This window comes from Macrosteles quadrilineatus, unplaced genomic scaffold, assembly GCF_028750875.1.
Source record: "Macrosteles quadrilineatus isolate MER2022 unplaced genomic scaffold, UCM_ALF_1.0 Scaffold_7__1_contigs__length_78375512, whole genome shotgun sequence".
Classification (NCBI taxonomy): domain Eukaryota; kingdom Metazoa; phylum Arthropoda; class Insecta; order Hemiptera; family Cicadellidae; genus Macrosteles; species Macrosteles quadrilineatus.
In genome coordinates, this window is record NW_026542600.1 from 21396354 (window position 1) to 21412916 (window position 16563).

The window sequence follows — 16563 nt, forward strand, 5'->3', positions numbered from 1 at the left end:
AGCTATATTAGAATGTTCTACTTCATTAAGTCAGCAAAATCATTGTAGTGGAATAGACCGTCTGCATGATTAAAACTCTAGAGAAACTATTGGTTTGGTTTTCAAATTAAATTAAAAGTTCAGTCTCCTCAGAGATGGGGGTTAACCAGTGCTTTAACTGAAAACCGTCATGAAGTTTGATTTCAAGTTATCAGACCGTGAAAAACTGAATATATACTAAATATAAATAACGTTTATTTTTTATATACCAAGAGAATACCTGCGATTTACCCATCCATCACATAACTAACAGTTGTTTTAATTGCAGAAAAAACTTATAAAACCAAAAACTTCAACTCGAAGGTACTTTAGTTCCCGATTAGTGAAGAGCTTAACCACTGTAGTTTAATCGGACTATTATGAGTGTACATATTTTAGATAAAGAAGTGGTGGCCGTTTTAGATCCGAATTTTGGTTTTGCTGAACAGTTTTTGTTCCATTAACCCGTATAATGCCTTTAACTGAATATGTTACGGGTGGGGTTATATATTACTTACTCTAGGTCTACGTGTAGTTTGAACACATATACACGTATATATTGAAATAACACGTATACAGTTAAACACGATCTTAGCTTCTTTCAGGGGTAGCAAGAGTTGTGAAGAACCTTGTGTTGATTTGCCTTAAAGATATATATTTCCTACACAAAACTGAAGCAAAATCACTAAGACGTTGTATTGGTTCCTTTATAAAGAATAAATGATAGGAAGAGCTATCGAAGGGTAATATTTGACCCCCAAGGAAGATGACAATTCGGGATAAAATGTGTAAAATGAGTTGACAACCACACTTGTATAACTACACTTCCAAACAGTGTGCAAACAAAATAAATCAAAGTAGCTGTATCATAATGTGACTGTTAATTGTCGTTGGAAAAGGTTCGAGTCGTTAGTCTCAGCATCAATGTTTCATACAAATTCGATATAAGAACACGGATATAACAACGATATAACAGCTCATCACATCAACAACGACTGTCACAAGTACCACTTTCCTTGTCCCCGCCCTCCTTTCCGTTAATACGATTACCAAACATAAGCGGTTATTAAAAGGAAACACTTGTCCTTCTACTTATTCCATTATGTAAAGCTTCTTCGCTCCGTTTCTTCGTAAACGCTTTATTACTATGATAAAAACACTTAAGATTGTAGCATATAGAAAGACGAAAAGATTATATCAGTATTATAATTCATTATTGTATTTTATGTAAGTTTATTGCTTAATGTAGTTGTCATTCTTATTTTTTACCACGTGAATAAACATGATTACGCTTTAAAATCCTAAGATTGATTACTTTCATTTTTTACTATCAACAATTTTTCACTCTATCTTATAAAGGCTGACTATTTACAGTGATTTCAATTTACTGTATCAATTGAAATGGTACTAGCTGTATGAACTAGACTCATTCAAACCCGTCTAAAGCAGACAGATTATAATTTTGTAAATTGTTCATATTGCCTCACTAAGGATATTGCTTTGTGTTTCAAAATAAATACAGTTGGCATAAAGAGGAAACGCTGGTCTTAATATAACTTTCCAGGGATATTACTGTATCTTTCGTAGCGTTTTTCCGTTCAAAGGACTGGACATACAGTAACGATTTGTCTTTAGTACAATCCTTACAAACTTGACTGCAATAAAATTGTATCTCTAAAGTTCAATTTTGTTTCAGTTCTTATGCCATTAAACACTACTACTTTAAGTCCTGTGTTCTTTAAAAGAGCTTGCGTTTCTTGTTTCTGGAAATTAATCTGCTACAACTTATAAGGTCATGGGTTTAAATCATTGGTTAAAATACTATGTACTGCTTTCGTAGTAAATACCTTTGTTTTCTTTCAAAATATTAAAACATTCAACACCATAAAAAAAAAGATTTTAACGCACTATAAATATTATAATTAAAACCTAGCATTATCAATTTAACTGCTAATTTGGGGTCACTGTCATCTACTGGCTTTAATGTTTCTGATGCAACATTCAACACTTTCATTTTCCTAAGGGATCTATGTTCCCGGTCAGTACCAAATGTTCTACACCTAAACTCTACAAACATAATATCCGTAATCTCCTGGGATGGCCATTACGAGAATTGCAATAACATCAGTTTTAATACTGTTGCGGTTGCAAAAGACGACATATGTGTAAATAATGTTTACTTAGACTATAGACCCTGGTAATCAGTGTGATTGGACAAATAGGAATGAGCGGGACAGTTCATTTAATAAAAATATAAATAGTTTTGCACCATTTAAATATATTTTCGGATTCATTTAGTATATAGTTTTTTATAACTTACAATTCACATAGATTGTATTTAACCTAAATGATAAATGGTATTAAAAGAAAAAGCTCCGAGGTCTAAAAACAAATTTTGAAAACATATTAATTAGTAAAATGTAAACGTTTAACAAGCTTGATTAACGAAACCAGTATTACAAACGTACATAGCATGTATATAACATCAGCACCTACATCGAACTATTAATTACAAAAACGTAGGCCTACTTGCTTCCTGTGTACTAACTGGAAATTAATCATGACGGACAAATGTATGAAGAAACATTATTATTAATTAAAGTCATGTCAAACAAAAATTAGAAATAAATAAAAACCAAGAAATTCCAAGAATCCAAGAAATAAAATTCAAGAAAAACAAACACACACACACAACACACACATAACATTTCACTAAAATTACAACGATTTCCAACTATGGACGTAATTTTGAAAGTATAGTTCTAAGCTAATTCATAAGATATAAATAGTTTATTTGACAGTATACTAATTCGAATCAACTAACTTTTTCACCACTCTTTGCTCGGGTAAACTTATGAATGGTGAAATTAAATAAATATTTTTTTATTTGATAAATGTGATAAACTATATTACCTGTTAAAAATAGCTGTGAAAATTAAAAGTAAGCATCGGATGATGGATAAAAACTACCAATTATATAGCATACTTGTGCTCGCACATTGTTAAGACATGAAGAATGGGTATGAAGCTGCTTTAAAATATTTTCCCTCCTAAACGAAATTACCTTGAAAGCCCTATTGTTTTTCCTTGATTTGTTAAAATTTTCACTCTCAATGTTATCACCGAAAAATACTAAGAGGGATTTGGAACGCTTATCAAGACGCTTTAAGCACTTTGCCGTTGTTGCAAAATAACCACTTTGCTTCATCTTTTCATTTTAAGGCATTTCATTGATCACAAACATACGCCATGGACACTTTCAAACATCAGAAAAAATATTCCGTCTTTGCAATAAATTCACATGTTGACCCGTGTGCAATTATTGGTGGTAACATTGTTGAATACTGCGTCACTCTGAGTCCATACACTCAGTCTTAAAGTTGTTCAAGACATAGACAACAACTCTGTGTGTCATACTTGCTACAATTATTGAACTACCTTCCATGGATCGAATATTCAATAGCATGAAGAACGAATGTCATTATTTATATATTTCCATATAGGGAGGCGTCCAAACATCACCGAAAACGAGAAGTTACTTTGTCTATCAAGTAAAAAATTGAAAAATAGTTATTTGTGCAACTAGTGAGCAAAGGGAGCAATTGCACTTTGCACTCGAGTTGCACATTATATTTTTCCTACAGTTACCATAAAACAAATAAATTGGTAAAGAAACGTAACATATTTTTACACAGAAGTGAACTTTTAATACGACATTTAATGATACAACAGTACAACAGTTGACCAGCTGATTTACAGCCAGTGCTGCCAACGTATTTCGAGCGCATACGACCTTGTCTGCATGTTACGCGCTCACTATTTCGTGCATTCACGTTGCAAATCTGGAGCGAGTGAGTCAAAGTAATTAGAGTGAGACAATGTTAACATTGTCTCACTGATGAGCGAATTGGCCACTTTGCTTTCTCAAATCAGTGAGAGAACATGTACATTGTTAGGTAACTGAAGGAAAAAAATTTAACCGATGGTATAATAAACTAATAACCAAAATTGAATAAAAATAAGAATGAAATTGGAACTTTAAAGGATTCCAAGGTGCCATTAGCAAGATCTCTACGAAAACTATTCAACTTTCTAATCTTTAACCTGAATAACGGAGTAAACCGACTAGGCCTTCTAGCTAGTCCAAAAGTTGGTAAATTGTTGTTAAACCAATCGGCAAGTGAGGGTTTTGACTTGTTGTAGGTTTTTCAAAATTAGATTAGTAAGGCAAATAATATATTGCATCAGAGAATGTCTTAGAACATTAAGCCCTAACATCCCACAATGAGTTGAACAACAATAGTCTGTTGACGATTTCACATCAAGTCGATCTAAATGAAGGGAACAAATGGATCTCTTGGCTCAATTGTGCGTACAATTCTAAAATGTCAATTTTTTTATGAAATAAAGTTTTAAAGTTATCGATTAAAGATATTTTTAATATATTTTCCTTAACTAACATAAATTACTATATTTCTTTAATGGGTTACAGTAATGATATTTAGGTATAGTTACGTTAGTAGTATGTAATAAGTAAGTTACTCATTTTATCTTTTGTAGTTTATAATAGTCTCTAAAAGTACTGAAATTAAACCAAATGTCACCATCCTCTTGTAATTATGGTTTCATATAGTAATCATTGTAACTAAACAGTTATTTCTGTTCCATGCTTAACCATGAAGGGCCCAGCTAGAGTAAGTATGGAAGTATTCTGCAATTGCACCAGTATGCTCAGAAAGAAGTAGTATTTTTTTTATTAATATTGAATGATAGTAGTATCATAGTATGAGTAGTTGTATGATCATTCAGTTCATGATCCATTTCATCATATATTCAGCAATTAAATCACAACAATTTTATCATCAGTACTATTAGTTACTCAATCTCACAAAGAAAATATTTCGACTGTCATTGAACATGTATTTCATCGACATGTAGCAACATGTAGATGTACGTTACTAGAAATATCCTTTTGCTTGATTTCTTAGCATGTATTTTCTTTGGTATTTTAACATCGAATCAATTGTCAATATTGTAAGAGGTAAACTGCGATTTAATATAAGAATTAGAGTATTTAACAACGAAAGTCATACAGATGGCATTAAATCTACCTAATCCAAAAACTGTACTTATACTAGTCATGCACGTTTTCAAGCTTATATTTACAAACCTAACAATATCATTTAACCTACTATTCCTGCGTTCTTAATATTCATTTTTAACATTTACCATCATTTCTAAAATTGGCTTGTTAACAGAAACACAATTAAAACTGCAATAATTTCAATTTTGAAGGATCATATTTCAAACTTGTTTCACATAATATTTGAACAAGATAATTCTGACTTATTTTGTTTTAATCTAAATAATAACTAATGGCTTATGGTAATCTGTAGAAGGTAATAAGAGTCCAATACTCACGTAAGTATATTAGTAGCCAATAAAAAGCAATTTATTGAGCGTATGTTTTACAAGTATCTAAGATATTTTAAAAGAATCCTACCATGTATTTTATCTTTCACATAAGAATATCGTGTTTGATTTTTTTTCTAACGTTACCATTTCTAGTCCATGACAATAAGGTTGTATTTAAACTCACTGGTTGGCTGGTGTCTTGAAAACTGAAACTACGAGGAGGTCGAAAGAGCATGACACTCTTAAACAACTTTCTTCAATTGTTTGACAAATATTCTCTATAAATTCTTCTTTTTCTATATTCTTTTGAGTATGAAAACAACAATGAAAACAGGTTTGACATATAAAATAAGCTATGAGACTGCAATGATGATGTTTCTCTGTGGGGGAGGAAATGTCCAAAAAGAGGCTCCCGTAGAGAAACAACTGTTGTAACGTAAAGTGTGACACATTCTTTTAAAACCAGCCAAGTTCATCGGCAAAGTTAATTTTTAATTTAAAATCCAACCTAATAATACATTTTATTGTTTTTACTTCCAAACCAAAAAAGATTAGATACTTTTCAAAATTTAAAGAAATTGAGATACAGCTTGTTTTTTACCTTCTTCTAGTATCTCAACAAGAGGTTATAGTTTTTACAAATATTTCTGTTTTAATATTGGATGTGCTGCTAGCATAGTAGTTAAAGTCTCAGACTTCGGTATGGGAGAAGCGGGTTCAATTACGGGTTACATTCACAAAAACTTTAGTGGGTGAAAAGCATTAACACATGACTAGAATACTAGCTAAGACTTGAAAAATACCATCCAACATTTATAGATCTGCAGTTTTAGTTTAAATTTCAATTTTCATCTAAACAATGAAATATAGATTGAATCTTTCCACACTGAATCTTCTTTTTCAAATAGAAGTTCTTGACGATTTTAAATTCCTCGGTCATAATTCTTCAATTAAAATTGCACAAATTCACTATATTTTCACTTGTTGAAACAATTCTAGTATAGCGACAAGCATTTTCCGTCTATCTGTATCGTATTTCAACACTACACTTTAAGTTGACTCAATTTGAACTTAAAACTGCAGCTTGTCTGACGTGTGTTTCACTTGACATTCTGGACAGCTTATATTGCAACTTATTTGTGATCCTTCATCTCTTTTTAAAATAAGCTACATAATGAATCTTTAAATTTGTTGTTCTTTTGATTTCAAAAACTAACACACATCACATAAATTTTGGAAATGTCATTAGGTTGGTTCAGGCATCATACGCTAAATAAAGAATGTATAATATCAGGCCAGATGTAGTTTTTCACACGCCAAAACTATTTTTTATTGGTGTTTTTGTGTTGGGAATTTATTGTACATGTTTTTTCCCATTTTGTTCCATTACTTATTCTACTTCATACACTGTTATTATGTTATCAGTGGCCTGTTGAAAACCATGCAACCATTAACACTAGTACCCATCCTGCACGCTAACTTGCCACACCCAGTATTTATTTATTTAAACACATTTCTACAACTCTAACTCGCCATTGGACTATTGGCGGAAAGATGCAATTATCCTCGAATAATCACAATGCAGATTTAAAAATTAAAGACACAATATAAGTACTGCATTAGCAGTACTAATGGTTAATGGTTAATGGGTTAGTGGTTAATGGTTTCTAATGGTTAATACTGTAACATAAAGAATTATATGTACTAAATTTATCCAGCACGTATAGGCTATATAATGTTTATAACATAAACCCAATCTAAATAAACTATTTGTGAAATCAGAAAACCAGCAAACCTGACAAAACCAATTTCTATTTGCCTGATTAGTTTTTACCAGAATATTTCCTTCAATATGTTAGATATATTCCCTATTTAAATAACATTGACTTGAGAGAGTACTTAGCTTTGCTGCCACAGGAAAAGTAAAAGAGATATGTTTTATAAATATTTTATAGATATTTTACAAAATTTGTCTTATCCTCCATAACAATACGTAGGGACTTTGAATTTCAGTTTTTTTTTCTCTGTACCTTTACTTAATTAAAAAACAGCGTTTGACTATGCTAAATTATTTGTTTTTAAGCTCTGCGCGATGGTGGAATAGAGAACTTTCATGCTTTAAGGAAAAAAATATGTTTTTAAACATTTTCAACTCATATCACCTAGTAATTATTAAACTATCTTGCTGGTTCACACACTTATTGTGATCACCCAGCCTTACACATTTATGCGAAATTGCATTGAAATCTGTCTGTGGGTATATTCAAAGTGTTTTGGCCTGTGATTACATCAAAATGGAAAAGTAAAGAGGTCCCAGATATAAGTCTCATCATACCACCTACGATAATCGGTTCTTAGGGGAGAAATAAAAACTTTAAACTCGCAAATGGCTTGTTGCCATAGTTTGTAAGAAACGTGCTAAGAGTTGTCATATGGGGATATGATGCTAAAACTATTTTTAGCTTCTGGTTCTTTAATAGTGCACATTTCGCGATTAGACTTCCGTATCTGTTGGCACAAACAACCAAATTAAAATATCGATTATTCGATTGTTTTGTTCGATATATCGTTTGTTTAGTTAGGTTAAGTTAACCTTACCTAACTAACCAAACGATATACAGAATAATCGATTTCTCGGTCGATATTTTGGTTTGGTTGTTTGTGCCAACAGATATGGAAGTCTACCCCATTTTGCTTGATTCTACGAACAATTCACTAGCAATTAATATCATATATTTACCGTTAAGTAATCTGAAAGACATCGCTGTCTGCCTAATATTCGTGATGACGTTGGGTTAACTCATCTAAGAGGAGGTATAAGGTATCGAATATGCATGAAGTAGCAAAGCTATTTAAACATAGTTGTTTATCTGCTCTACAGAGTGTGAATAAACTAGTTTGACACTTTGCATATTTATGTAAAGAAAATTAGGAAACCAAGTAACTCGTTTTAAAAATGTGTCTAAAATGTCTACTTTTCTGTGTGTAATTCTGTTTTAATAAAACCAATTATTAAGACCTTCTTTGCTGATAAAAAGTTAAAATAACTAATTAATTAATGCTAACGTTGTCTTGTAATTAAATGTCATAGAATTATAGTAAAGTATTAATTCATGTAATAATTGAACAAATAAAGACAACCAAGACAAATTTATAGCTTATTAAATTATTTAAAATGTATTTGTATCTTATGAGATAAATAAAAACAGCCCTCGTTATTTTGATCACAAAAATATGACTTTTACATTACAGTTAAGTGATGACAAAATTAACGGTGCTCGTATAATTCAGCAATTATCTTTTACAAACATAATTGTATGAGTATTAAATTTACGATAAATAATGGCTAAACATTACCCGTTAGAATATCCTTGTCAGTTATCAGGTAGTATTGTTTGCCGACGTAACAAACTATACTACAAGTTAAGAATTGTATATTGTAACGAATTTCATACACCTAGCCCTATTAATAATATACACATTTCAAATTGCAATTGTTTTTGAAAAAATGTTAGATCACAAACATAATACCATACAAAAAACTAGGCTATATATATTATTGTGTTTCTAGTGGTTTATGATTTTTTAAACTGGGATGAGTAGTCTAAAAGAGAGAAGAGGCTATCTTTGTATCGGTGTTTCTCAGGTTCTCCGATGCAACAGGAAGCAGACTATAAATAGCACGGCCGCAATATTCAGATCTGCCGGCTGACAGATACAGTTTGTGGTAGAGAATCATTCGTGCGACAACTTCTCTGCGGTGACGAGCTTGCTGATTCCCATCACAGTAATGCTGTTACCACTGGTGCCGCCTGTCTGCTTGCTTTCCGATATATCATCATCGTCAACTGTTGCCATAAACAATCCAACACTCCTTGGGTGGTTGGTTGCCATAGACAATGCACTCCTTGGTCATTGGTCAGTTAACAGTTCACATAAACAAACCGGAGGTTGCCTATGACCCTTCATCTATCACTGTTGTGTTAACAACTAAATTTTCCATCAGTGCACTATTTTCCAGGCAATCAACCCACCACCACTCAAATTTTCATAGGAAATGAACCGTAAATTCTCTGTCAGGTTGGCAAAGGCATATACAACCTATTCTTCAATTAATTGGTCAGCTGTTGTCATAGACAATAAACACTCCGCCAGTTAACCATTGCCATTGCCAAGCTAACCCTCCACAAAGTTTCACCTCTGTGGTGGTAGCATATCATTTATAAAACTTCAGTTGTATGTGACTTTTTGTCTACTTTAAGGACGTTGACACGATAGAATAGAGTACTCAGATGCGTTGTATGTAAATACTGGTGTAAGACAGGGAGACGGTTTGTCGCTATGGCTATTTAACTGAGCTCTAAAAGAAGTTCCGTAAGAAGTAAGAGAAACAAACCTGCAATTATATTAGGGACTAATACATTCCCCACGTTTGCAGAATGTCGCTGTTGTAGCTTAAACATAACGTGCTGGCCACAAAGCTTATAAATCACACACTTGGTTCAAAAATCAATGAGGGTTAAACCAAGATAATGATGTGAGGGAGAGCTGCTCAAACTATTTATGAAAAACCTGTAGAAATATAAGAGCACAAATGTCAAAAGGTGAACAGTTTCACCTATCTACTAGTAATGCTCATGACTAAAAAGTGAGAAGTTACAGAAATGCAACAAGGATTGAATGCAGATGACAACTCCTTAGTCAGAAAATTCTTACTAAATACCTCGAGGGCAGAATACCATCAGGAAGGCAAACATTGAAATGGCAACACCAGTCCAGAAGAGACCTCAGAAGCCTGGGGAAAATAGGAGGATAAGTACTAGAATGAGAAATCTGGAGGTAGTGACTGACCTTGGCCTTAATCGCTGCCAATAGGGTTGTGCCCTAAGCTGTTACCCCGCTCTACAATACAGATTTCCGATGTGCGATATGGACCTCTTGAATGTAAAAAGGTAGTGCATGGAGCCTTGGTGAATAGCCCACTATATATTCATAGGGGGAACTAAGTGAGTCGATTTTCCAATCATACGACTGAAATACATCCACCATGCCACATTATAATTTAAATATCGTAAAGAGTGTACATACATGTTTATATCGAAAACTTCATTATTCAAGTTTAATTCTTAACCATCATAGTTTTGAGTTGATAGATTATGCTTGAACAGCCAAATTTGAACCGAGGGGATTATACTTTGTGATTGGCTGTGGTATGATGGTTCAAGGGCCATTTGGCCTTAATACCGTATGGTTGGAGCAGCTACTCAGTCTGTTTAGTTGTTTGCCGATATCGATATTGAAGCGTTGATAATTGCTAAACATTCATACCCAATTAGCTAGAATGAAACAAGAAAAGTTTTTTTAATATTTGACTTTAATTATTATTTCTCTGTTCACCTAGTTATATAGTAAATAACGGAACGGCTAAAGATCAAAATGCAATGTGGAAATTTGACAGAAATTAAGTCTATAATAAGGATTGTACAATATTATCGTACGGTATTCTACCCCATCGCCATGTTTATGTTTTTAAGAAAACGGCCCAAACCCGTTTTGTTGTATCTTTCGTCGGCCTTTTGTTATAAAGCATTAATTTGTAGTCCAATATGCAGTTTATGTTGTATTATTTCATTTAACGGATGATTTTATAGACGTAAAATACATACGATCGTGCGAATCAAAATTGCACTATATGACTTAAGTCTCAACTATTATAACAAATCACGTAGCAATGGTTTTGTTACAGAGTGATATAGAGATATTTGATCAATGGTTAAATTTTCTCATTCCAGGTGACTAAATTTTCCTTATTTAAAATCATAATTTTAAACTGTGATGTCAAAGCCAGATTAATCTTTATATAGATTGACATATACAAAAAGTCTATGTTTTTTATGTCCAGCGTTTTCCCTATGACCTATACAATCGAGCTGATTGATAATGCTACGCTTGAGGTGCACTCTAAAGTACGACAATTTTTTCTTCCATACACAATTGACTTTGCCCCACGTGCCTTCAAGGTTCGGGGGTGAGATTTTTAAAGGAAATATATTGAAATAAATCAAGGGTATCAGCAGTCTGCCTCATACTTTCTCCCATAAGCATATGAACAACCTTTATCATGAGTAAGCGATTGAAGTAACCATGATATGTTATAGGAAAAAATTACAAAAGTTGCTATAACCTTTGAACCGCAATTAATATAGCAAGAGGGGGTTTCACTATTTTTAGAATTATAAGGACTAGGCTATAAAACATTAATTTCAATTAAAAAAAGGATTTTTTCCTCAAATCAGATTTTTTGTTATTTTATGGGTTTTTAATGGTAAAATAACATAAGTTACAACAACATTGAAACCGTATTTTTTTACGGATATTGGATTTGTACCATTTTGTTCAAAATTTAAAGGACCATAACATACTAATTTTAGTCGAAACAAGTATTTTTCTAAAATCTGGTTTGTTGTTATTTTATGATGGTTTTATAAAAAATAACATAAGTTGCAATAACTTTGGAACCGTAATTTTTACGGGAATGGAATTTAAACCATTTTGTTTGAAAATTAAAGGACAACATACTTTATTTTTTTTTTTCAAAATCTTTCGGGCCATTTTTGAGAAAACCCGATTTTTCCGTTATTTTATGGGTTTTATGGAAAAATCACCATTTAAAAATCTAAATTTCGAAACATGAAAAAACCCTAGATGTACTATGGATTAGTACCTACATACCAAATTTTATCAAATTCGAACTACAGGTGTGGTCTGTAACTCAGTACACATCCACACACACAGACATCACTTCGAAAACCACTTTTTTGGGTCCAGGGGGACCCAAATGGATATATCCACTCAAAACTCAAACTCGAGATTTTTGACGAAAACAATACTTTCTCCATATACTATGTATTCCCCTATACATCTAAAATACATATCTCCCCTGAAAGTAAAAATGTAATTTTTTGTACATCTAAATGGTATATTATAATAATATTGTGTAATAGATATTGGAAATAAAGTAACATTCTACAGCCATTGCTACCTAGGCTCTGCTCCCCAGCTTTATAGGATAAACTTATTAGACAAATTTTCCTTAAAACTGAGAAAAAATTGCACTATTTAAATCTTATAAATTATTTTAATAACTTACATTTTTAAATGAATATGGATGTTTCAAAAAACAATTAGATAATATACACATACATAGATAAATATACATGTCTATTTTTACGACTTCTAAAAAGCTAATATTTACAAACCAATTTTATAATCTTGATTTTAAATTAATACGACATATTCTGTGGATTTTACCTTCACATAGCTGCTACTTATGATTGTTTCTATAATTGAATTTCGATACTTCAAGAGGACTTCAGACTTCATATCATATTGTAAAATAGTATTCGTTTTTTTCCGTAGTTTCAGCGTGCTCCTGTTTGAGTTCCCTGATGATGGCAACATGTTTACTCTTATTTTAATTACTTTAACTCGAACCTGAGGCTAACCTTTTTTACATTTTGGAAAGCTGAAAAGAATTAGTTTGCTTCACAAGCTGCCTTAATTAAACGAAAACTAGATAATACAGTTTTATAAATCCAGCTTGTACCCAGTGGATTTTTGTTTTTAAAACTAATGTTTAGTGTGGAAAGGTTTTTTTTCTTCGGCCAATTGAAAATGTGTAACTGATTTTCTTTCTTTCTAAAATCAATGGTAAGTGACTAAGTGTAAAAAAGCGAAGTGTGATGAACTATGAAATGGGTAATGCTATATTAATATTGTATTCACTATATCAGTATAAACCAGCTGTTCATATAATATGTTGTTTGTTCATGTTTTATTTACATAGATTAAATTTGTGTCTCCATTAACAATAGTAATGTGTTTCTTTAAAGAAAACATGAAAAGCGTAAATATGTTTCTTTAAAAATGTGCTGAAAAGCGTAAATATATGCACGTTTAAAAATGATCAAAAAGTGTCTTAAATATTATTGACCTTTCAAAAATTATCTGGAATGATAAAAACGAACTTTTGAAATGTGTTATGGTAGTAGGTCAACAACGTTATACAATTGACTAGAATATTCCAAATTTGTTCATAATATTTTGTATTAGGGTACATAAATGATACTGTAGAGATAAACTAAAATACTAAATGACAAAAAAGACTAAGTAAAATTGATTGATGTTAAAAAAGTCTTATGAGAATGCTCAGAAGAGAATACAATATCTGCAAGGGAAATATAGGAAAATTTACGGTTATGGCTTTCGAGTATCGAGTAAAATTAGAAAGAGTGCAACAAATAATAATAATTCAAAGTGAATAACTGAAGAAGAATATCTATTGAAAATATAGCTAATGTTATATCTTGTTATTATAATCAAACGGTTAATTGAAGGAAACAAGAAAATTAACAAAGTAGGGTAATAACGGCCATAATACGCTAACAATGTCTTACCAACAAACTGCGTTTCATTGTAATGCCAAGAAAAGGTACGATAAACATCTATGTATTGTTATCGATGAATTAACACAGTGGCCTACCTATTTTCTATATAACCTTATATAGTGCGTATCAACGCAAATATATTTTAAGAGGAAACTGCAAGAATATGCTATATAATATATTATATAATTACAAGTAATACGACTGCCGCTACTGTAGTTATTTATAAAAACAGATTGAAGCCAAAATTGAAACCAGAAAAATAAATCGATACAATTGATGATGCTTTAAAATTTATTGTAACCATAATAGCGCATTGTAGTCCAGGACCTGACTAGGGTTCTGTGTGCATGTCGTTTATAGAGAATTTTGCTTTTGCATTTCAATATAGGTGTCTTAGGAAGTGTTTTCCACTCGGGTGTCAAGTTCGTACCTGGTACGTTTTCAAGCTATGACGTCATCAAGATGGCGGCTCGGCAATTTTTAAATGCGTATATTTCGCAAACCGTTTAACGGATCGGGATGATTCTTTTTTTGTTTGAAAGATATTTTTTAACCCTATCTTTTTTGTATTTACACCTTTGTTGTTAACCTACTATTTGTCAAAAAGTTATAAGCAAAAGTAAAATAAAAATAACAATTAAATGTACATTTATTAATATTGTGGGATAAATAGTAGGTTAACAACAAAAGTGTAAATACAAAAAAGATAGGCTTAAAAAATATCTTACAAACAAAAAAAGAATCATCCCAGTTCGTAAAACGGTATGTGAAATATACGCATTTGAAAAATTATTCCAGCCACAATATTTTCCGGACTATCTACCATGTTGAGTGTTTGTTAACGGTTTATTTAATCTCTTGGCTTTAATTTTAGTTTGAAATATTAATTGTTTGGTATCATTGGAAAGGGCATAAAGTTATCTACAACTTATGTAACGGGTAGTTATTTCATTCTATAAGCGTTTAACAAGCTTTAAAGAAAAATTCAAAAACAATGATATTAAAAACCACGTTTTTTAATATTGTGAGATAAATATTAAGTTGACAACAAAAGTGTAAATACGAAAAACATTTCTTGTAAAATTATCTTTCAAACAAAAAAAGAATCACCCTGATCCGTTACACGGTATGCGAAATATATGCATTTAAAAATTTCCCTAGCTGCCATTTTGATGACGTCATAGCTGGAAAACGAAACAGGTGCGGACTTGACACCCGAGTGGAAAACACTTCCTAAGACACCTATATTGAAATGCAAAAGCAAAATTCTCTATACACGACATGCACACAGAACCCTAGTCATGTCCAGGACTAATCTTTCCCGGACCGTACACCACTTTCAGTGTTTTTTTACAGTTTATTCAATCTCTTTGCTATATTTTTAGGTCTAATCACATATTGTTTGGTATCGTTGGAAAGGGTATAGAATTATCTACAACTTTTGCAACGGGTGGTATTTGATTTAATCAGCGGTTAAGAAGTTATAAGCAAAACAATAAATATATTAACAATAAAAACGACGTTTTTCAATATTGTGCGGTGAATATTAAGTTTACAACAAATGTGTAAACACAAAAAAGATAGTTTGTAAAAGTCTCTTTGAAACAAAAAAAGAATCATCCCGATCCGTTAAACGGTTTGCGAAATATACGCATTTAAAAATTGCCGAGCCGCCATCTTGATGACGTCATAGCTCGAAAACGTACCAGGTACGAACTTGACACCTGAGTGGAAAACACTTCATAAGACACCTATATTGAAATGCAAAAAAAAAATTCTCTATACACGACATGCACACAGAACCCTAGTCAGGTCCTGGACTATTGTATTTTGATCCGGGCAACACCGGGTTTATAATAAATGTGAAACATTGGCGTTTATTTTTTAACTAACATACAACAAAGGATTTCGACCCACATGGGGGCTCAACCGCGCTTTCCTGCAACTGTGGACGGTTGCAGAATATGTTAAGCATTGGCAGTTCTCTATGGTTAAGTGGTGACTACAATGTTAAATTACACATTTAACGTTAAAATCATCCACATGTAGATCTTCTCTACAATTCATTTTGTGATTTACTCAATTTTTTTTTTCAATAAAAGCAACTCTATGTTCAGTTGTAATATAATATGATCTCACAATATATTTTGCTTGTTAAAAATCAAAGTCTAAAAGTGTTTTATTTCGTAGCTTATTCTACGTACATTTTACAATAAAGAATGTACACAACTTGTCTCATGTTTCCATTTTTCTTTTCAATTCTTTTTTTGAAGCCATTTTTCCTTATATTACCTAAAATTATTTCAAATTGAAGGATTCGAAAGTTTTTAGCATATACCCTTATTTTGTCTATCTCCAACATTGGTTTACTTTAACTTTATTACTTATTTTAATTCATAACCGATCCAACCAGAAATGTTTAGGTAGTCAGTGTTTGATCGTAGAAGGAAAATTCCTTCAGTCGACTTGTGATTGCATTTAAATTGCAAACAGTTTTAAACGTCGTGTTATCTCCTCTTTAATGTATACCTATCGCCTAGAACTTTATTAAACTTCTTATCTAGTTTCCTGTCTTGAGCTCATACCTTTCCTTTCATTATACTTTGACTCAAGCTTAACAAGGTGTCCGAAATATTCATGACTACATAAATATTCATGATACTAAATACTCTCACTGTTTTGG

General features: G+C 31.9%; 1 protein-coding gene across 10 annotated transcripts in view; it reads left to right on the forward strand.

The window, feature by feature from the left end:
• The window catches only part of LOC128998002 (synaptotagmin-7-like), an 800371-nt gene that overhangs the window by 714315 nt on the left and 69493 nt on the right, over nucleotides 1-16563 (forward strand). For 6 of the 10 annotated variants that reach the window (XM_054423907.1, XM_054423908.1, XM_054423910.1 and 3 more), the window contains one exon: nucleotides 4701-4712. The exons of the other annotated variants lie outside the window; for them this stretch is intronic. In XM_054423907.1, the coding sequence (XP_054279882.1) occupies nucleotides 4701-4712 (12 nt within the window). The remainder of the gene's footprint in view (nucleotides 1-4700; nucleotides 4713-16563) is intronic. 10 annotated transcript variants of the gene reach the window in all.